This window comes from Trachypithecus francoisi, unplaced genomic scaffold, assembly GCF_009764315.1.
Source record: "Trachypithecus francoisi isolate TF-2019V2 unplaced genomic scaffold, Tfra_2.0 Lachesis_group0, whole genome shotgun sequence".
NCBI classification, from domain to species: Eukaryota; Metazoa; Chordata; class Mammalia; order Primates; family Cercopithecidae; genus Trachypithecus; species Trachypithecus francoisi.
In genome coordinates, this window is record NW_022681453.1 from 17688821 (window position 1) to 17709365 (window position 20545).

At 54.5% G+C, this 20545-nt stretch overlaps 2 protein-coding genes and 1 long non-coding RNA gene across 5 annotated transcripts in view; 1 reads left to right on the plus strand and 2 right to left on the minus strand.

Annotated features, from left to right (window-relative positions):
- On the minus strand, window positions 1-4625 carry LOC117081657. The gene is made up of 2 exons (XM_033207856.1): window positions 3338-4625; window positions 1-2949 (listed from the first exon to the last, which is right to left on the minus strand). The coding sequence occupies exons 1-2, from the start codon at window positions 3984-3986 to the stop codon at window positions 38-40; spliced, it is 3561 nt and encodes a 1186-aa protein (XP_033063747.1). The 5' UTR covers window positions 3987-4625; the 3' UTR covers window positions 1-37.
- Window positions 1102-16684, plus strand: LOC117081741. Its single transcript, XR_004436261.1, has 2 exons — window positions 1102-1195; window positions 16465-16684. It is a non-coding gene; the product is annotated as an uncharacterized LOC117081741 (long non-coding RNA).
- The window catches only part of MST1R (macrophage stimulating 1 receptor), a 19051-nt gene continuing 12105 nt past the window's right edge, over window positions 13600-20545 (minus strand). For 2 of the 3 annotated variants that reach the window (XM_033207842.1, XM_033207838.1), the window contains exons 15-20: window positions 19132-19212; window positions 18773-18954; window positions 18571-18680; window positions 17540-17705; window positions 16980-17116; window positions 13600-14163 (exon numbers count right to left, since the gene is read on the minus strand). In XM_033207842.1, coding sequence (XP_033063733.1) covers window positions 13908-14163; window positions 16980-17116; window positions 17540-17705; window positions 18571-18680; window positions 18773-18954; window positions 19132-19212 — 932 coding nt within the window. In that variant the 3' untranslated portion in view covers window positions 13600-13907. The remainder of the gene's footprint in view (window positions 14164-16979; window positions 17117-17539; window positions 17706-18570; window positions 18681-18772; window positions 18955-19131; window positions 19213-20545) is intronic. The other variant, XR_004436235.1, reaches the window with a different exon arrangement.

Consider the following 20545-nt stretch of genomic DNA (forward strand, 5'->3'; position numbering starts at 1 on the left):
GGCGCTTAAAGCAAGCAGAACCAGAACTTTTATGTGCTCACAGCTGGTACTTATAGATAGCCCATGGGCCCTCTTCCTCATACTCCTGGCGGCTGAGCCACAGGTTCTGGAAGGAGCTCCGGGATGCCATGATGGAGCCCCCAAGCCAGGCAGCAACCGCACGGTGGGGAGACCCCAGCACAGCGGCACCAGGGCCCAGCTCCTGTCTCAGGCGCTCGGGGAAGCCACTCACGAGGGTGCTGCCACCGTCCAGTACCACATTGGCCAGTAGCTGCTCCTGCTGCTTGGCCTCCAACCGGCTGATGCTTAGGAGGGCCAGCTGTGGGAGGCCCGGCTGGTTGAGACCTATCAGATTGGGTTGGAAGAGGGCCTCGGGGCAGCAGAAGCGCTCAGACCCCAGCGTGATAACCTGCTTGTCTGGAAGCACAAAGTTCACCTGGGCCTGCACCTGGGTGCGGGCCCTCTCAGCTGCCACATCCATGGCCACATAGCAGCAGGCCTCTTTCATCTGGTTGATCAGTCCTACCTGGGGCAGTGAGTGGCCACTTATCTGCAGCAGCTGGGCCAAGTAGTCAGTAAGGTCAGCACCAGCCACATCCAGCCGGTAGGTGTCAAGTGGGGCCAGATCCCCAGTAAGAATGGGTGCCACGTAGGAGGTACCATGGCCACTGCCCAGCACCAACCCAGTGGTACGTCCATAAGCATAGAGTGCCAGCAGGGCCTGATGCACTGTTTGCATGGCTGGGACATGGAAATGCTCAAAGAGTATTTCAGCCACCTTTTCTCGATTGGTGTGTGGTGAGATGGGTGAGTCGGCTATGAGCACAGCCAGCTTCTCGGGCTGCACACCCAGCCTGCAATAGAACAGGTGTTGCCATAGCACCTCTAGTGCATCCCAGTCATAGACCACACCTCGGTTCAGCACTGAATAGAATCCCTCTTGGTTTTCAGGCACTGCATACCGTGGCTGGCCCTGGGCTGGGTGCTGCAGCAGCTGAACTCGTGAGGGTACGACACTGAGGACATGGTCCTCTCCAGCCAGTCCACATTTGGTGAATCCTGTGCCTGTATCAATCACCACAGCCGCCATGTCCTCGAAGGGTCCCAGTGAGTGGCAGCAGAGCACTGGTGACCGAACTGGCAGAGCATCCATGGTGGACACCAGTTCATAGCAGGCCCCGCAGGGCAGGCCAAGGTGTGCAACCACTGATAAGCATGTAAGATCCTCAGCTGTCAGCTTGAATGGGGCACTCTGGGGCTCAGTGGCCACCATGGCCATGGGCAAGACCTTGCGTCCAGTGCCAGGTGTGGTAAATGTGATCAAGGGAAGCTGCTCCTCCTGGGCCCTAGGGGAGTTGCCAGGTTGCTGCTGATGCATGATGGAGTGCTGAGCATTACTGATGCCAACCTTGCCTCTACTTATATAGATACAGGTCTCCTCAGGGGTCAGGGGCACCTGAAATATCCCTACATGAGTAAGCAGGCCTAAGGGCTCATCTTCCTGGGTGGAGACCTGGCCAGGTTCTCCAGGGTTGGGAGACCATCTTGAAAGAGTGGGCTCTTTGGTGATGGGGGGTTCTTTAGATAAAGAGGGATTCCTAGCAAGGGGTGTCTGCCCAGTGAGAGGGGGTTGATCAGTAAGAGGGTGCTCAGGTAGGGGTGGCTGTCTAGCAAGGAGGATCTTCCCAGTGAGAGTCTGTCCAGCATCTTTGGCCTGAGAGTTATCAGGGTGAGCAGGAATGACCTCTTTGTGGCTGCTTATGTCTTCCTGGAGGAGGGATCTGGGCACTTCTTGGGTACTGGCTGGTGCAGCAGGCTCTGAGTTAATCCACTGCAGTTTCTTGGTCTGGACTGTGGAGGCATCTGGCATTCTAGAGGGTGCCATGGAAGGGTCCAGCATCCAGATGTTATGACTAGGTTCATTTTTTTCACCATCAGGCTTGGACCAGCTAGTATTAGGGACATGGCTCAGTATCCTCTCATCAAATTGGAGGGGCATCCCCAGTGGAACAGGCCCAGTGAGCATCCCAACCCTGATGGGTGTCTCAGTACCAGGGGAGTCCCATGACTCCAGACTGAGCCTGGCCTCCTTGGGAATCAGGGCTACCTCTCGGAGGCTGGAGGGCACTGGGCTGGACAGCATGGGTATGATACACCGAAAGCTGGAGTGATTGCTGTCAGGAGACAGGATGGGTTTGGCCAATAGCTGGGTGGACAGCATATTTTCAGGGACATAGATGGATGGGTGGCTGGGCATGAGGCCCACAAGCACTGCCCGTGAGCCCACAGGGTCATGACACAGCAGCCCCATCCTGGTGCTGCCTGTGGCCATATCAAATACCAGCACACGGTCTTCCACAGCTTCCTGAAGCTGGCAGGTTGGGGCACTGGAGAGGGGGATCTGCATGGCTTCCTTGGGATACTGGAATGGGGACTGCTTGTGGCAGGTTACTTCGTAGGCAGACAGTGGCACATTAGAGTTGGTATTGTCACAGACATTGGGGGACTGCTTCTGTGGCTGAGAGCTACAGATCTCCTGGCTACTCCTCTGGGACTTGGAGATAACTGGGTGCTCTGGGCCTGGCATTGGGCTGCCTGGCCTGGAGGTAGAGACTGGAAGTTTCTTCATGGGGTTCTCAGCCTCCCCGGTTGGCACTTTCCTTCTGGTAACCTCATCCTCCTGGGCATGGTCTGGGCGCTCTTCTAGACTAGGCACTGGGGTGGGAGGCTCCTCTTTAGAGTGGAGATTCACTTTGTCCTGGCAAGATGCGACCATTTTGGAAGACTCCAAGACAGTTGACCATTGATTGCCACACTTCCTGAGAAAGAGGTCTTGAGATGGGCCCTTGGTGACTGCAGTGGTGTCAGTCAGGTGGTCAATGGTATGGGTATCAGTTTCAACTGCAGTGGGGATTGGGGTCACATCCAGAGCTGGAGTCATAGCCCAAGCTGGAATTGGAGGAATCAGTGACAGAAAAGAAGGTATAAGGCCGGGCATGGTGGCTCACGCCTGTAATAATCCCAACACTTCAGGAGGCCAAGGCAGGTGGATCACCTGAGGTCAGGAGTTTGAGACCAGCCTGACCAACATGGAGAAACCCAGTCTCTACTAAAAATACAAAAATTAGCTGGGTGTGATGGCGGGCACCTGTACTCCCAGCTACTTGGGAGGCTGAGGCAGGAGAATCGCTTGAACCCAGGAGGTGGAGGTTGCAGTGAGCTTGAGATTGCGCCATTGTACTCCAGCCTGGGCAACAAAAGCAAAACTCTGTCTCAAAAAAAAAAAAAGAAAGAAAAGAAAGTGTAACTAGGGCAGCAGTCTGAGCTGGACACTTACCCTGGTCCTGATCTTGGGCTAGATCCTGAGCTGGAGCCAGAAGAGCACCTTGGGCTTCGGGAGCACCATTCTCTCCTGGGAGGAAGAAGGGTAGCCACCAACTCTTCCTGCTGCCCAAGGAGGCTACCTGGTCGGAGCTGCAGGGGCCTTTGCCCCAGCCTACCAGGACCTTAGCTGGAGACTTGCCTTCCCCCAAATTCTGCACCTGAAGCTGAAGTCGGCAGGGTCCACGCTGGGCTATGTCACTAGTGCTGTCACTGTGCGTGCACACTGGTAAGGTCAGGGTCACATCCTCCATGATGAGATGTTGTTGGGCTCCCACGATGGGGCTTGAAGATACCCTAGTGGAGGAGAGTCTCGGGGCATCCTGGGAGGCCTGTTCACAGCAGCACCGGGAGCTAACCAGAGCAGGATCCTGGAGTAGCTGGCAAATGGGCTCAGGGATGCAGGCCTGGGAGGCTGGGCCACAGGCGCCATCAGTGATGGTCTCAGTAGACAATGACAACCCCTGCTTGAAGTATAGGGATTCTGAGCTTATCCATGGTCCCTGAGACCCTCTGAGGCCACTCCCCAGCTGCTGGCTGCTGACTGAGGGGTGGTCCTGGGGACCCGATGGATCAGGGCCCCCCACCTTCTTGGTGGCTTCCATAGTCCTCCTGCTCCATGCCCTAGGTGCCCTGCCCCCACTCCATTGCCATGGTGACCTTACACATCACAGCCCCCTGGGGATTGACTTGAAGATTCTGAGCAGAGGACCCACCCCCACCCTGCTGCTCCCATCCCTAACCCTGCAGGGTACTGGTCCTGGGCTTTAGGGACATGTGGCTCTGAGGAGGGGGTTACATCACAGTGACCTGGGGATGACAGAGTGTAAGAAACCAGGGGCCCCATGCTCCTGAAGAAGGGAGGCCTGCCCAGGGAACCTTAGGAGGCAGGGGGCCAGGGGACACCAGTGAAGTCAGCCAGCTGCAGGCCAGCCTCCCCCATTGTTCCCAGCCAGGTGCACATTCTGCCCAGGCTAGTCTCACAGTGAGGACAGCCAGGATAAGGTCAGAGGAAAAAGGTAGGCAGGGGAGACTGTTAGGAAGCTCCTGGCAGAGGCCCTCTGGATGAGGGGCAAAGTCCCTTCACCACTCAGTCCTGGGAGGCAGAAGCGGGTGAGGGGCCCATGCTCAGTCCCAAGCTCCCCTCCCTATGTTCCCCGGCTCCCGCTCCAGGGACAGCAGCTCCTTGGCAGTCTCTGCTGCTCCAGATGGTTCTCCTCTGCCTGCGCTTCACAGAGCCCCCTCCCCAGAGCCACATGTCCCTAAAACCCAGGACTAGTATCCTGCAGGGGTAGGGATGGGGCTGGTAGGGGTGGGGGTGGGGCCTCTGCTCAGAATCCTCAAGTCAGAATGTTCTAGCTCTTGTCACATTGTGTCAGCTTCATCTTGGCCACAATGGGGGCAGAACTCTGGGCACAGGGCTGGGCCACAGCAGCCACAGGGCCAGCCAAGTGGCAGTTACAGGATGGTAAGACCACAGTGGTCCCAGGGCTAGCTCCACAGTGGGGACATAGTGGGTGGAGGACTGGGTACACAGTGGGCACAGAGCTGCATATACAGCAAGGACAAGTCAGACAAAGAATTGGACAGGGGGATGCATAGGAAATATAAGCTACAAGATAAGGTGGGCAATTCCACCCTCCATTTCTTAAATAGAGGGGGAAAAAGGGCAGGGAGGAGTGGAACCTGCCTGGAGCAGCAGCCTAGGCTCAGAGCTGCCCTATAGCCATAAGGACAGGCCTAGGCAACAGTTTGAAGAGCTGCACATTGCCACGGGTCCAGGTCTGGAAGTTCTAACCTGTGGTAGGGTCAGGCCCTCCTCCCTCCCACCAGCTCTGAGCTCTGGGCCTTCTCCCTCTCTCTGGCAAGGCTGTGTTCTCAGGCCTCAATCTTTCCACCCAGGAAACAGGTCTGTAGACAATATAACTGTAGGTTTGTTCTCTGAAACTGTTTTCACAGAGGTTAAAAATAGTGTTTACAGTTGGCTGTGGGGTGTAAGGCTGTGTGACCAGGGACCAAAGTTAACACAACAGTGCTGCATCTGCAGCTTGCTAACTTGGCACTGGGCACAGCCAGGCTCTGCCACATCTCAGGCCCCCTGGGCTCCCACCCCCCTTCCCTTGATGCTGCCTTTGGTTAAGAATGGGGACAGGGGCCGGGCGCGGTGGCTCAAGCCTGTAATCCCAGCACTTTGGGAGGCCGAGACGGGCGGATCACGAGGTCAGGAGATCGAGACCATTCTGGCTAACATGGTGAAACCCCGTCTCTACTAAAAAATACAAAAAACTAGCTGGGCGAGGTGGCAGGCGCCTGTAGTCTCAGCTACTCGGGAGGCCGAGGCAGGAGAATGGCGTAAACCTGGGAGGCAGAGCTTGCAGTGAGCTGAGATCCGGCCACTGCACTGCAGCCCGGGAGACAGAGCGAGACTCCGTCTCAAAAAAAAAAAAAAAAAAGAATGGGGACAGGGCCAGGTGTGGTGGCTCACGTCTGCAATCCCAATACTTTGGGAGGCCAAGACAGGAGGATTGCTTGAGCCCAGGAGTTGAGACCAGCCTGGGCAACAAAGCGAGACCCAGTCTCTAGAAAAACAATTTTTTTTTGAAACGGAGTCTCCCTCTGTTGCCCAGGCTAGAGTGCAATGGCACGATCTCGGCTCACTGCAACCTCCGCCGCCCAGGTCCAAGTGATTCTCCTGTCCCAGCCTCCCAAGTAGCTGGGATTATAGGCACCCGCCACCACGCCCCGCTACTTTTTGTATTTTTAGTAGAGATGGGTTTCACCATGTTGGCCAGGCTGGTCTTGAACTCCTGACCTCAGGTGATCCCTCCGCCTCGGCCTCCCAAAGTGCTAGGATTAAAAATAATTTCTTAGGCCGGGCGCGGTGGCTCAAGCCTGTAATCCCAGCACTTTGGGAGGCCGAGACGGGCGGATCACGAGGTCAGGAGATCGAGACCATCCTGGCTAACACGGTGAAACCCCGTCTCTACTAAAAATACAAAAACTAGCCGGGCGACGTGGCGGGCGCCTGTAGTCCCAGCTACTCGGGAGGCTGAGGCAGGAGAATGGCGTAAACCTGGGAGGCGGAGCTTGCAGTGAGCTGAGATCTGGCCACTGAACTCCAGCCTGGGCGACAGAGCAAGACTCCGCCTCAAAAAAAAAAAAAAAAAAAAAAAAATAATAATTTCTTAAAAAAGTTAAAAAGGCCGAGCGTGGTGGCTCAAGCCTGTAATCCCAGCACTTTGGGAGGCAGAGACGGGTGGATAATGAGGTCAGATCGAGACCATCCTGGCTAACACGGTGAAACCCCGTCTCTACTAAAAAAATACAAAAAACTAGCCGGGCGAGGTGGTGGGCGCCTGTAGTCCCAGCTACTCGGGAGGCTGAGGCAGGAGAATGGCGTGAACCCGGGAGGCGGAGCTTGCAGTGAGCTGAGATCCGGCCACTGTGCTCCAGCCTGGGTGACAGAGCGAGACTCCGTCTCAAAAAAAAAAAAAGTTAAAAAAAGAATGGAAACCGATAGCTCTGCACACCAAGGGGGAGCTGCTCATCTTCATGCGAACGTCCGAAGCCCAAGGGTCTGCCTGTGCATATGTGTGCCTACATTCATGTACACACATACTTGCTGACCACCATTAACATCATTAATCTTTGGCTTGAGCAAGCTAGTTTTCTGTTTACAATAGAGATGCTAGTAACAGCCTCTAGTGCCTGTGCAACACTTTAGCTGAACTGTGCCTGGAAGGGTTGGAGAGGCATGGAGAGAGGTCCTGAGAGCCCCTGGCCTGTCTCACCACTAAGCCATCCTCCACCTCCTGCCGAGGTGGGGCATAATCCTCCTCCTTTCCAGAACTGTGGTCCTTTGTAAACAACTGGCCTGAAGTCTCCTGGGGGAAGGGAGTAGAACTGGCTGAAGTGTCTAGCCCATGAAAGAAGGAAGCAGCCAGGATAGAGAAGTCCCTTATTTTTATTTTCATTTTTAGAAGCAAGGTCTCACTCTGTCGCCCAGGCTGGAGTGCAGTGACATCATTGCTCACTGCAGCCTTGAACTCCTGGGCTCAAGCAATCCTCACGACTCAGCCTTCTGAGTAGCTGGGATAGTGTGAGCCACCACATCTGGCTTTTTTTTGGATAGAGACGGGTTCTCACTTTGTTGCCTAGGCTGGTCTCAAACTCCTGGCTTCCTCCCACCTCGGCCTCCTGAAGTGCTGGGCCACCATGTCTGGCTGCAAAGGTCCTTATAGCAAACACCCCTTATAGTAGTAATAACAATTACTGATATTGATGGGGTCCTTCCTCTGTGCCAGTACAGTGTGGAGCACTCATAACCCAGACTCACAGCAATTCAATGAACTGGGCACTGTCATACCTCATTTTACAGATAAGGAAATCAAGGCGCAGAAAGGGAGAGAGGCCTGTCTCAGCTAGCGTGTAGTAGAGCCAGAAACTGAAGCCAGGCCACCAGGCTCTGGATTCATATTTCAGGATCCTGTGTTGCCACCACTGGGTGCCATGCTCAAGGCCAGGCAGTCACGGACCCTGCTGGACGGGAGCTAAAATGACTCCATTGTGGGTGCTGCAGCTCCAAGCCCTACACCCAAGCTGGGTCCTGCATGGACCTGCTCCTCCTTCTGATAGCTTATCAGGTAGCTCAAGCCTGAGAGGAGGCCCTCCCAGGAACCTGGTGGTGCTGAGTACGGGCCAGACTGAATTCTTCATACTCAGAATTCTTAGCTGGCCAAAGCCCGCTCATCTCATCCAGCTGGGGAGAGGAGTAGCAGGGCAAATAAAGAGACTTTCAGGCTGGGTCCCTTCTTCCCAGCCCCTAGGGATAGCGTCCCTCAGCCCCTCCCCCAACATGTTTTTAAATAGTGTCTCACCAGGAAGAAGGGCGTCCAATTCTATTTCTGAATCTGGAAAGTGAGGAGGGCCAACGTGTTGCCATGGCAACCTGGAGAGCCCCTCCCCCAGACTGAGCCCATTCCCCAGGCTGAGGGCTGTGGGGTGGAAGGGAGGTGGCAAGGAGGAGCTAGGAGGAGCTTAGTCTGAGGGTGAGGCCAGATAGAGTCCCTGTGAGGGCAAGACCTGCATGGCCTTCTCCTCCCACTTCACCTCGCCCCTCCAGGCAGGCTTGCTGGGAAGGCCCCAACCTCTGCAGAGAGGGTTGAGGGTCAAATCACCGTGAGAAACCCTTCTCCCCTGTGGATCAGGCTGGAACCCTCCCACTTAGGAGGTCTTGAGGATGGGAGAGAGCTGGCAAGAAGGGCGTCAAGGGGACAGGCACAGCGCCACACCCCAGTAGGAGCTCTACAGCTGGCTCCCACACCTGCTTCAATACAGACCTATTTTCGGCTCCCTTGTGTTCTCAGGAGGCAGCTAGCTTTGTCAAGTCCCTGGCCTTGCACCCTTCCAGTCTGCCTGCCTTCCACTGCATTGGGAAGGGTCTGGACATCTCCAAAAATCTAGGATCAGAAAAAGCCTTAAAGGACTCCCAAGTGCAGCCATTCACTTGATAATGGAGCAAAAAGGGAGGCATGTTTCCCCAGGGGTTCACACACCAGCCACTGTCCAGGGGTTCATACATCAGCCATTCTACCCCAGAGGTGACAGATGGGTAGTATTTAGATCTGCAGAGGGCGGGCATTCCAGCTGGGAGCACAGCTCAAGCAAAGGCAGGCTTCTGAACAGACTCAAAAGTATCCTGTGATTCAACCCTCTCTTGGTGCTGATGGAAAGCTGAGGCCCCCAAGGAGGAAGGGATGCACTCTTGGTCTCCTAGCTCTATGCCCCACACACCTTACCTTCCTCCCTGAAGCTATCCAAGTGACCTGTAAACCCTAGACCTAGACCTCCTGCTTCCCTGACATTTCTCCTGGCCAGGATTCACCCATTCCACAGAGGCAGGACCATGATTAAAGGTGCTGGCACCTCCTGCTCCATGACCCCCCTCTCTGACCCCAGAGGAAGACAGAAAGCACCAGAGAACCCCAGCCCTAGGGGAACCTTAGGCAGGGTGAGGGGAGATAATCCACTCCTATTCTGAGATGTGGAAGGCCGAACCCACTAGTACCAGGAGGATATGGCTTCTGAGCTCTAAGGCACAGGGAAATTTAAATAACAGATGTTTAAGCAACCTTCCCTGCAAGCCGGCAGTGCAGTGACCCCTCTGCTGTGATGTGTTGCAGCTTAAAAATAGCCCACAATGAACTGCTCTGAGCCCCAATTGACTCAAGCTTACGTAACTCTGCGTGAAAGATGGCCAGCTGCATCAGCCCAGAGGGAAGGCAACAGCACAGCCGCCCTGACTGCTGCCCACAGCTGGCTTAGGGGCTGGGAGAGCTCCTCACGCTCCCTGGGAGCAGCCCCCACATCCAGAAGCCAGCAAAAGTGGAGGCAAAGGTGGTACTGCCAAAAGTACACATGGCTTCATGACTGCTGAGCAGAGCTGACCTCCAGTCACACCTGCAGAGGGAATGTGAGCAGAGCTGCCCTCTTTCAGGGTTCCTATGGAACCCAGGTCCAGTGGGTGGTGGGAGTGACTTTAAATTAAACAGATGACTGGGTCGAAGAGACCAGGGCAGGAGCCCACGTGAACTGGAGCCACCCAAAAGATTCCTTTTCCTCTTTGAAGAGGAGGTTCCCTGGCTTGGAGGGACATGTCAGCAGAATTAATGCTTGGCTAAAGCTGCCACTGCCATGGAGCCCAGGGGTGGAGCTGACACTTTTGGGGCCTCTGATTCTCCACGGTCCAGGGTGCAATGTCCCACGAGGGACCTGTGGCATGAGGGAGAGATCATTGGCTTCAAAGGTAATTGAATACCATGATCTTGACCGCCTGCTGCTTCAAGCCCCCTGCCTTGCCTAATGCATCTCCAGATCCCAAATGCCCAGTGCAAGAAAGGCTACAAAAGTATGCAGGTGGTTGGTCAGGTGAGGTGGCTCACGCCTGTAATCCCAGTACTTCAGGAGGGCGAGGTGGGTGGATCACCTGAGGCCAAGTATTTGAGACCAGCCTGGCTGACACGATGAAACCCCATCTCTACTAAAACTAAAAAAAAATTAGCTGGGGATGATGGTGCATGCCTGTAATCCCAGCTACTCAGGAGGCTGAGGCAGGAGAATTATTTGAAGCCAGGAGGCAAAGGTTGCAGTGACCCAAGTTCATGCCACTGCACTCCAGCCTGGGTGACAGAGTGAGACTCTGTATAAAAAAAAAAAAAAAAAAAAGAGTATGCAGGTGGTTAAACCAACCTGAAAGAGAGTGGAGAGGTGAGAAGGTGAAGATGCCCCTGGCATTGGGAGTCTCTGGTACTCACTGGTCCCTCCGCTTTGGCACATGCTGAGCCTTACCAAGGAATAAGCAAATTTCCTCAGCTCCTACCACCTGAGCTCAAAATAGGAACCACCATAGGCCTGGTCCCTGAGCTCCCATAGAGCAACAATGAGACTGGGTTTGGAATGGGGCTATATCCGGATCCCACAGGTATGACCCTAATATAGTTTGGATATTTGTCCCCACCCCAATCTCATGCTGAATTGCAATCCCCAGTGCTGGAGGTGGGGCCTGATGGGAGGTGTTTGGGTGATGGAGGTGGATGCTTCATGGCTTGATGCTGTCTTCATAACAGTGAGTTATTTTGAGATCTGTCATTTAAAAGTATGTGGCATCTCCCTGCTACTCTCTCTGTCTTTCTCTCTCTCTTCCTCCTCCTTCCACTATGTGAAGTGCCTGCTACCGCTTTGCCTTCCGCCATAATTGTAAGCTTCCTGAGGCCTACCCAGAAGCAGATGCTGGCACAATGCTTCCTGTACAGCCTGCAGAACTGTGAGCCAAGTAAACCTCATAAATTACCTACTCTCAGGTATTTCTTTCTAGCAACCTAGACTGATGTAGACCACCAGAGAGCCTTTGGGTCCCTCAGAATACTCCCTGAAAGGCTGGGGCTGAGGCCGAGACACAAGGGGAATCTTAGGCCAGATTCATGGTACCCCATCAAAGCAGGTCACTCTGCCCCATGCATGACCTCCAGGCTCCAGAGGACAGTGACACCAATGGGCAGTCAGGAAGGCATCTGCTGCCTCAGTGCCAGCTCCCACCTTGGCCTGCCTCAGCCTTTATTAGCATCTGCTTGCCCCTAGCCCTACTGGGTTGAGATGGAGGGAGATGGGACAGAGAGGTACCTACTCTTCACAGCTCTTGGTGGGAAGGCTGGTCTCCCAAAGCCCTAGGAGAAACCTCTGTTCACATCATTCCACCCTGGTGGCAGGCCCAGGCCTCCCATGGCCACTAGCAACCCTCCCCTAGCACTGGCCACCCACTGTACCTGAGCTACTGCCCAGGCCTCCCCTAGAGGAGAGGCAGCCCAGCCTTCATCAGCCCTGGAAGCCACATGGTCCCCCAGCCCATCCAGGGACCTAGAACTAACCCTCCCTACCCTGTTCTCCCTGGTAGCCCAGTCACTGATTTGAAGCCCTAAAATAGTCCCAGCTCCTGACACCCCAGATGGGGTTGGGACTATCAGGTGGCTCTGAGAATGGAGCTCAGAGCTTAGGGGCTGCAGAAATTGAGAGTGGGGACAGCTGTGCCACAATCCAGGGCCCCAAGTGCCTAACTGGGTCCCCTCCCTGGAGAATTCTGGCCCTGGAGACCCTTGGCCCAGAAGCAGGCCCAAAGCCCTACATTCTGGCTGCACTTGACACCCTCTTTCTCTCCTATCTCTCTTCTCTGGGAGCCTTTCCCACGCTAAGCTCCCTTCTTGTCCAGAGACTCCCTTTCTCTCTGAGCCCCTCATGTGAACAGATAAGCCAGTAGTCCATGAGCTGCAGAAGCTCAACAGGGAAGGAGCTCCTGGGCTTAAGAGGTTTGGGTGACCCTTAGAACCCCAGGATGGAGTTAAAGGGGAGAACTACAAGTTGGAGGGATGAAGGCAGTCCTTTCCAACTGGGGTGGGGATGGGCTCCAGGATACTCCACTTACCTCCCTCTCAGCCTCAGGGGTAACACAACTGTCTCCTGCACACACAGAGAGAAAGGGTCAGTGGCTAAGCATGTGAGGCTACAACCTCCTCAGTGCCTGCTGAGGCACTGAGAGTCATCCAAGGTACGGCAGTAAACAGACAGACAGTCTGTCTCTGTCCCCCTTCAGCACACAGGTTCCTGATCTTTGGATCCCTGCACTCAAGCAATAATCTCCTTTTAAGCCTTACCCACCTGTCCTCAGAGTCCTTAGGGTCCCCAGGACTGGACTTCTCTCTGACCTGAGGTGGCAGAGTGAGCAGCAGCTGGATGGAGAAAGCTGGGCAGCTCTGGTCCCAAGGAGACTCCCACTCTGATTAGCAGGGAGCTCTTGCTCCAAACCCAGGGTTCCATGTGTGACAGGGCACAGAGCTGTGGGCTCCGAGGGCAGAAAGTCTACCCTCTTACAGTGAGCTGGAGTCTCCTAACTGAAGGGATGGAGGCTATGGGGTTCCTGAGGGAGAAGGAACACTGTGATCCAGGTCCTGGGACAGGCACCCTGGCGCCCCAGCTAGCCCCTCAGCAGTCAGTGTAGGCAGGAAGAGGAGGAGGGGGAAGTCTCCCTCTCAGAGGAGCATGCCCCTCTATGGACCGTTGTGCAGTGGCCTTTACAAGTACAAATAGCCTGGGCAGTTGGCACTTTGAAGCTGGCTCCTTGAAAGTGTGGAGCTGAGGCCTTGCTGCTGGCTCCTCTCTCTTAAGGCTACAAGCGCAATCAATGCTGGCAGTGTTGCAGGGACCCAAGCCTCTATGGGTCCCCGATGGCAGGCCCCATTCCATCTCAGCTGGTGTGACGGTGGGCACTGCAGATCGAGCAGGGAGCCCTGGAGAAGTGCTAGGGCTGGGGAAAGGGGAGCAAGCAGCCTGAGTCATGGAAGAAACCACCCTGGTCACTGCATGCTTGGGTACTCAGCCTACTTCCTTGGTTCCGTCTAACAATTCCCAGGGCCCTATGACCTGGATCTGGGCCTTGCTCACCTTCCCTGTTCTCTAGAGCCTTCTTGCTGATCCATATCCTTTCCAGCCTCAGGGCCTTTGCACGTGTGACTGTCTGCCAAAAACTCTCTTTTCTCAATACTGCTTCTGGTGGTTTTTCCCCAGTTGATAAGGCCTCAGCAAAATGTCACCTCCTGGGAGGTTTCCCTTGCCTCTCTATCCAGCTATTTATAGCAGCCTCCTGTCATTCTTTCACACTATTTGCCACAATTTGTGCTTCAATAGTCATTTGTTCCTTTATTGGTTCAAGGGTCAGTGTTTGTGTGGTCACTGCTGAGTCCACTGTTCCCAGAAGACAGGGTCCACAGCAGGCACTCCATAAATACATGTTGCAGAAGGACTGCCCTCACTGGCTCACTCTGTGGAGTGAGGGACCTAATAGGCCCCATTTACCTATTGCCTCTGAAGGTTAAAGGGCAGGAACAAGGTAGAGGGCCACTGCCCTCTGGCCTGGCATGGCTCAGAGGCAGCTTGGGGTTAGCTCAAGGCAGCTAAGCAGGTCCAGCCCAAGGACTAAGTCAAGTGGGCCGAGGAGGCTCTGAGAGTGGCGGGGGCCGGTGTGCACTCCGTGGCATGGGTGAGGACTGCTGCTGTTCTGGGTGCACATTCATCTCATGCGAGGTGCTGGGGCCCAAGTTCATGTAGGTTGCTGGCAGCTGCACATAATGGTCCCCAAGCAGTGCAGTCACTATCTGCTCCACTTCCCCCACTAGTACTCCGAAGGTGGGTCGCACTGCTGGGTCCGCCTCCCAGCATTGCTGCATCACTTGGTACCTGTTGGGGGAAAGGCATGTCAGATTAAGGCAACTTCCACCCAAGCATTCTGGGCCACCCACTTGCTGTTAAACCTCTGGCAGGTCACACAGGGATGAGGATAGGTGACAGGACCTAGTACCTAGCACTGCCCAATCAGGGGCAGCTCTTCTCATCCCTATGATTGCTGTTCCAGTCCTGTCTCCCCACCCTGGGAGAGGTCCAACTACCTCAGGTGTTAAGAGCTTGGGCTCCTGTGCCCTGTGGCCTGGGCTATGTGATCTTGGGCAAGTTCCTTAACTTCTCTGTGCCTCTGGGTCATCCTCTGATCACAAAGCAGTAGGCACATAGGCTGATGCCTGTGAAGTGCTAAGCACAAGGCCCAGCTCACGAAGTACCATGGTCATCATCACAGTTCCTCCAGGAAGGAAGCCTGGGTCCAGCAAAGCAGGAATTAAAAATCCTGAAGCAGTCTGGCACAGTGGCTCATGCCTGTAATCCCAGCACTTTGGGAGGCTGAGGCGGGCAGATCACAAGGTCAGGAGTTCGAGACCAGCCTGGCCAACATAGTGAAACCTCATCTCTACTAAAAATACAAAAATTGGCTGGGCGCGGTGGCTCAAGCCTGTAATCTCAGCACTTTGGGAGGCCGAGACGCGGATCATGAGGTCAGGAGATCGACACCATCCTGGCTAACACGGTGAAACCCCGTCTCTACTAAAAAAATTCAAAAAACTAGCCGGGCGAGGTGGCGGGCGCCTGTAGTCCCAGATACTCGGGAGGCTGAGGCAGGAGAATGGTGTAAACCTGGGAGGCGGAGCTTGCAGTGAGCTGAGATCCGGCCACTGCACTCCAGCCTGGGCGAGAGAGTGAGACTTTGTCTCAAAAAAAAAAAAAAAAATTAGCTGGGCATGGTGGCACACGCCTGTAGTCCCAGCTACTCGGGAGGCTGAGGCAGGAGAATCACTTGAACATGGGAGGCAGAGGCTGAAGTGAGCCAACATTGTGCCACTGCACTCCAGCCTGGGCGACAGAGCAAGGCTCTGTCTCAAAAAAAAAAAAAAAAGGCCGGGCGCGGTGGCTCAAGCCTGTAATCCCAGTACTTTGGGAGGCCGAGACGGGCGGATCATGAGGTCAGGAGATCGAGAGCATCCTGGCTAAGACAGTGAAACCCCGTCTCTACTAAAAATACAAAAACTAGCCGGGCGTGGTGGCGGGTGCCTGTAGTCCCAGCTACTTGGGAGGCTGAGGCAGGAGAATGGCTTGAACCCGGAAGGCGGAGCTTGCAGTGAGCTGAGATCTGGCCAGTGCACTCCAGCCTGGGCGACAGAGCAAGACTCCGTCTCAAAAAAAAAAAAAAAAAAAAAAAAATTAGCTGGGCATGGTAGCACACGCCTGTAGTCCCAGCTACTCGGGAGGCTGAGGCAGGAGAATCACTTGAACATGGGAGGCAGAAGCTGTAGTGAGCCAACACTGTGCCACTGCACTCCAGCCTGGGCAACAGAGCGAGACTCCGTCTCGAAAAAAAAAAAAAATCCTGAAGCAAGAGCATTTGGGGCAGCACCAGTGGCACCCTAGTCCTGAAGCAGAGGTTCCCCAGGTTTACCTGCAGGGTCCTAGTGCATGCCCCATTATCTTGGGGATATCATTCCTGCCTGAAATAATACTCTAAGTATGTTACACACAATATCTCATATAATTCTCAGGCTCTCGGAGGGTGGTACTGTTGTCTCCAGTTTACGGATGAGGAAATTGAGGCCCAGAGAGAAGGTCTGGACTGCTGAAGTGGACCCTATGGTGTACCACCCACATCCCCCTTTCCTCTCCCAGTGGCTGGGAGTGTTGCCTGCTGATGGTTCTTGACTGAGGCTCTAAGAATTGCCCTAGGCAGAAGAGAACTGCCTCTGCCAAGCTCACATCCCCTCACCAGGGACAGCCTGTGACTAGTAACTGATTAATGCCTGGTACAAAGACCTGGCCTGTTGGTCTCAATTTCAGAAAACTCTGGTGGGTCATCCCAGTTCAAACAGTCCCTGTGGGATGGGCTGCAGTTTCTGTGACATTTCTCTGTCCCAGTCCTTCTTCCCTTGACCCCAACCTCTCAGTAAATCCCCATACATAAATCTCCAGCTGAGTCTATTTCCATGAGCCCAATCTAGATACAGGTAGGCAGTGAATTAAAGAAGTGAATAATAAGAGCAAACCCAAAGCAGGTAGGACTGTGAGGAAGGGCTACTCGCATCCTTCCTGGAGCACAGCCTGAGACAGGAGGCGTCAACTACTTTTACCTATGTCCTGGTTCTCTCTGTTCTAACCCAGCAGACCTGGCCACAGCTAACGCACACCTGCTACATATGAAGCTGAACCTTAGAACCGAACCCATCCTGTAGGCACTGAGGACAACGCAGCTGCGGCCATCCCTCCAGGAATGGGGAATCTGAAACCACATCCAGTGAAAAAACCTGACTTGGAGATCCAGAGGGGGTTGCTGTGGGGGTTATGGAATCTTTCCTCGAGATTAAATGAGAGGAAAAGGTGGAAAGCAGACCCCATTATTGGGAGTCGGGGAGAAGGAGTGCTGGGAAAATCAAACCACTGGCCTCAACCCCAACTCTGAGCTCAGAATGCTGTTACCATGACAACTGTGAGGTCCTCCCAGTGTCCCACCCTGCATGTGGGTGGGACCAGTTCACAGATGAGGAAACTGAGGCCCAGCGAGACTCCCTTTCCTAGTCAACCAGAAGTTCAGTCAGGAAGCCAGGCAGGAGCTCTGTCTCCTGCCTCTTCCATGTCTCTGGGGCCCAGTTCCCTCCCCACTACCACCTCCACATACTCACAGAGAATCGGGGCAATACTCAGGCTGGGGCAGGCGCCGACCCTGGGCCAGGAAGTGGGTGAGGTCAAAAGGGTCGATGTGGGGGTATGGTGGGGCACCCCGTGTCAGCAGTTCCCACAGCAGCACACCAAATGACCACTGTGGAAAGGGGGAGGTAAGGGTATTCAACTCACTCCAAATTTGGGGGCAGGTGGGTCCCCCAGGGCTTCTATCTCCCAGAGTCCTTCAGCTGGAAATGGAAGACCCCACCCTCCACTGAGAGCTCATTCCTCAATACGTCACCAGTGTCTTTCCTCTGTCTCCATCCACCACCTCATCCTGCCCAGAGTTGCGGCTGGGCAGGCCCTGGATTATCTGTGAGGAGCCAGTGAGTTCCCAGCCTCCTCTTGCCCTGGTAGGTGTCAGATTCCATCTTAATCTGCCCAAGAGGTGGGCAGAAGGGCTGTGGGGGTCATCTACCCTGGGGACTCCCTGGGCTCAGATCACCCAGAGCTGAATGGGTGAGGCCCAGTATTCTCGGGTGCCAAAGCCATGTGGACTATAGGGCAGGTGGGGCCTCACCACATCAGACTTGGTGGTAAATCTATAGGTCTGCAGGCTCTCCAGTGCCATCCACTTCACAGGTAGGCGAGCATGGCGATGCTGTCTAACACTATAGTATTCCTTGTCCAGGATGTCACGGGCCAAACCAAAGTCAGCCACCTTGACAGTGAATGACTCGTCCAGCCTTGGGGTTAGGGAGAGGATCACACTTAGGACTGGCCCTTACCAGGCCCTGAACCCACCTGTTCTAGGCCCTTACAGAATTTCTTTTTTTTTTCTTTTGAGATGGAGTCTCACTTTGTCTCCCAGACTGGAGTGCAATGGTGCGATATCTGCTCACTGCAAGCTCCGCCTCCCAGGTTCACGCCATTCTCCTGCCTCAGCCTCCCGAGTAGCTGGGACTACAGGCGCCCGCCACCACACCTGGCTAATTTTTTTGTATTTTTAGTAGAGACGGGGTTTCACCATGTTAGCCAGGATGGTCTCGATCTCCTAACCTCATGATCCACCTGCCTTGGCCTCCCAAAGTGCTGGGATTACAGATGTGAGCCACGGCGCCCGCCCACAGAATTTTTTTTTTTTTTTTTTGAGATGGAGTCTCGCTCTGTTGCCCAGGCTGGAGTGCAGTGGCCGGATCTCAGCTCACTGCAAGCTCCGCCTCCCGGGTTCACGCCATTCTCCTGCCTCAGCCTCCCGAGTAGCTGGGACTACAGGCGCCCGCCACCTCGCCCGGCTAATTTTTTGTATTTTTTAGTGGAGACGGGGTTTCACCGTGTTAGCCAGGATGGTCTTGATCTTGTGACCTCATGATCCGCCCGTCTCGGCCTCCCAAAGTGCTGGGATTACAGACTTGAGCCACCGCGCCCGGCCTGCCCACAGAATTTCAAAGCCACAGTGTCCAGTCCAAGTCTGTACTGGGCAGACAAAAACAGTAAGGTGCAGAGAGGGGAGGACAAGGCTGGAGTGGGCCCTTCCCTGAGGTGGCCTTAAGCACCGCACACCCTCATGCCCTGTGCCTTTGCTTCACCCCAGCTACTCTGGACTCTCACATGCAGTTTCGCGCAGCCAGGTCCCTGTGCACAAACTTCTGCTCTGCCAGGTACTCCATGCCGTGGGCTACCTGCAGGCCAAAGCTGATGAGGTCCTTCACGGTGGGGTTCTGGGGGCACAGGTGGGTTGGTGGGCAAGGGCACAGCAGCTCCTTCTCCAGCTGCTGCCCAGCCCCCAACCCAGAGCCAGCTGAGCACTGACCCGCTGAGGTGAGCGGATGAACTGGAGCAGGTCACCGTGGCACATATAGGGCAGCAGCACATGGGGCAGGCCCTTGGGTGGCAACATGATACCAATGAGAGCCAGCACATTCGGGTGGTTCAGGCCACGCATGAGCAGCCCCTCTCGAAGGAAGGCCTCCACCTGCTGCATCTCTGTGATGCCTACAGAGCAGCACAAGTCAGGCACAGGGCAGGGCCTCCCTTTACAAGGCTCAGATGGGGAAATGAGAAATAAAGGTCTCCTGCTCAGGGTCACTCAGTAAGGTGGGAACACAGAGAAAAAGAATCCTCCCAGCCTGAGGCCCCTCCCTCTGCCCTCCCATCTTCTGCTCCACTTACGACTTAGTGACTTGATGGCACATTGGATTCGATTCTGGGCCTGGTCTATGTATTCTCCATGGTAGACAACTCCAAAGTGGCCTGGTGGGAAGTGGATAATGAGTCGATGAGAGGGGCTCCAGGGCCCAAGGCTCACACCACACATTCTCATTGGCAACCAGACCTCAGAACACTAAACGGGCCAATCTCACATTTTATTTTTAATTTTTATTTATTTATTTTTTGAGATTGAGTCTTACTCTGTTGCCCAGACTGGAGTGCAGTAGCGTGATCTCAACTCATTGCAACCTCTGCCTCCCAGGTTCAAGTGATTCTCCTGCCTCAGCCTCCTGAGTAGCTGGGATTACAGGTACCCACCACTACGCCCAGCTAATTTTTTGTATTTTTAGTACAGACTGGGTGTCACCATGTTGGCCAGGCTGGTCTCAAACTCCTGACTTTGTGATTCACCCACCTTGGCCTCCCAAAGGTGAGGGTTGGGATTACAGGCGTAAGCCACCATACCCGGCCCAATCTGACATTTTAAAAAAGCAGCAGTGGCCGGGCGCGGTGGCTCAAGCCTGTAATCCCAGCACTTTGGGAGGCCGAGACGGGCGGATCACGAGGTCAGGAGATCGAGACCATCCTGGCTAACATGGTGAAACCCCGTCTCTACTAAAAAATACAAAAAGCTAGCCAGGCGAGGTGGCGGGCGCCTGTAGTCCCAGCTACTCGGGAGGCTGAGGCAGGAGAATGGCGTAAACCTGGGAGACGGAGCTTGCAGTGAATTGAGATCCAGCCACTGCACTCCAGCCTGGGCGAAAGAGCGAGACTCCGTCTCAAAAATAAAAATAAAAATAAAAATAAATAAAAAATAAAAAAAATTAAAAAGCAGCAGGGCTGGGCGTGGTGGCTCACGCCTATAATCCCAGTACTTTGGGAGGCCAAGGTGGGTGGATCACGAGGTCAGGAGTTTGAGACCAGCCTGGCCAATATGGTGAAACCCCATCTCTAGTCCCAGCTGCTTGGGAGCCTGAGGCAGCAGAACAGCTTGAACCAGGGAGGTGGAGGTTGCAGTGAGCCAAGATCGTGTCACTGCACTCCAGACTGAGACACAGGGCGAGACTCCGTCCCAAAAAAAAAAAAAAAAGCAGCAGAAGCAAAGCGCAGCGCGCCTATAATCCCAGTTACTAAGGAGGCTGAGGCAGGAGAATCGCGTAAGCCCAGGAGTTCAAAGCAAGCCTGGGTAATATAGTGAGATGTTGTCTTTAAAAAAAATTTTTTTGCCGGGCGCGGTGGCTCAAGCCTGTAATTCCAGCACTTTGGGAGGTAGAGACGGGCGGATCACGAGGTCAGGAGATCGAGACCATCCTGGCTAACATGGTGAAACCCTGTCTCTACTAAAAAATACAAAAAACTAGCCGGCCGAGGTGGT

Excerpts from the sequence above, each read along its gene's own strand:
- LOC117081657 (XM_033207856.1), bottom strand. The coding sequence starts at position 3,986 with ATGGAAGCCACCAAGAAGGTGGGGGGCCCTGATCCATCGGGTCCCCAG. Across the intron at positions 2,950-3,337 it reads AGCCCAAGATCAGGACCAGG|CTTGGGCTATGACTCCAGCT; the intron begins GTAAGTGTCCAG and ends CTCCAATTCCAG.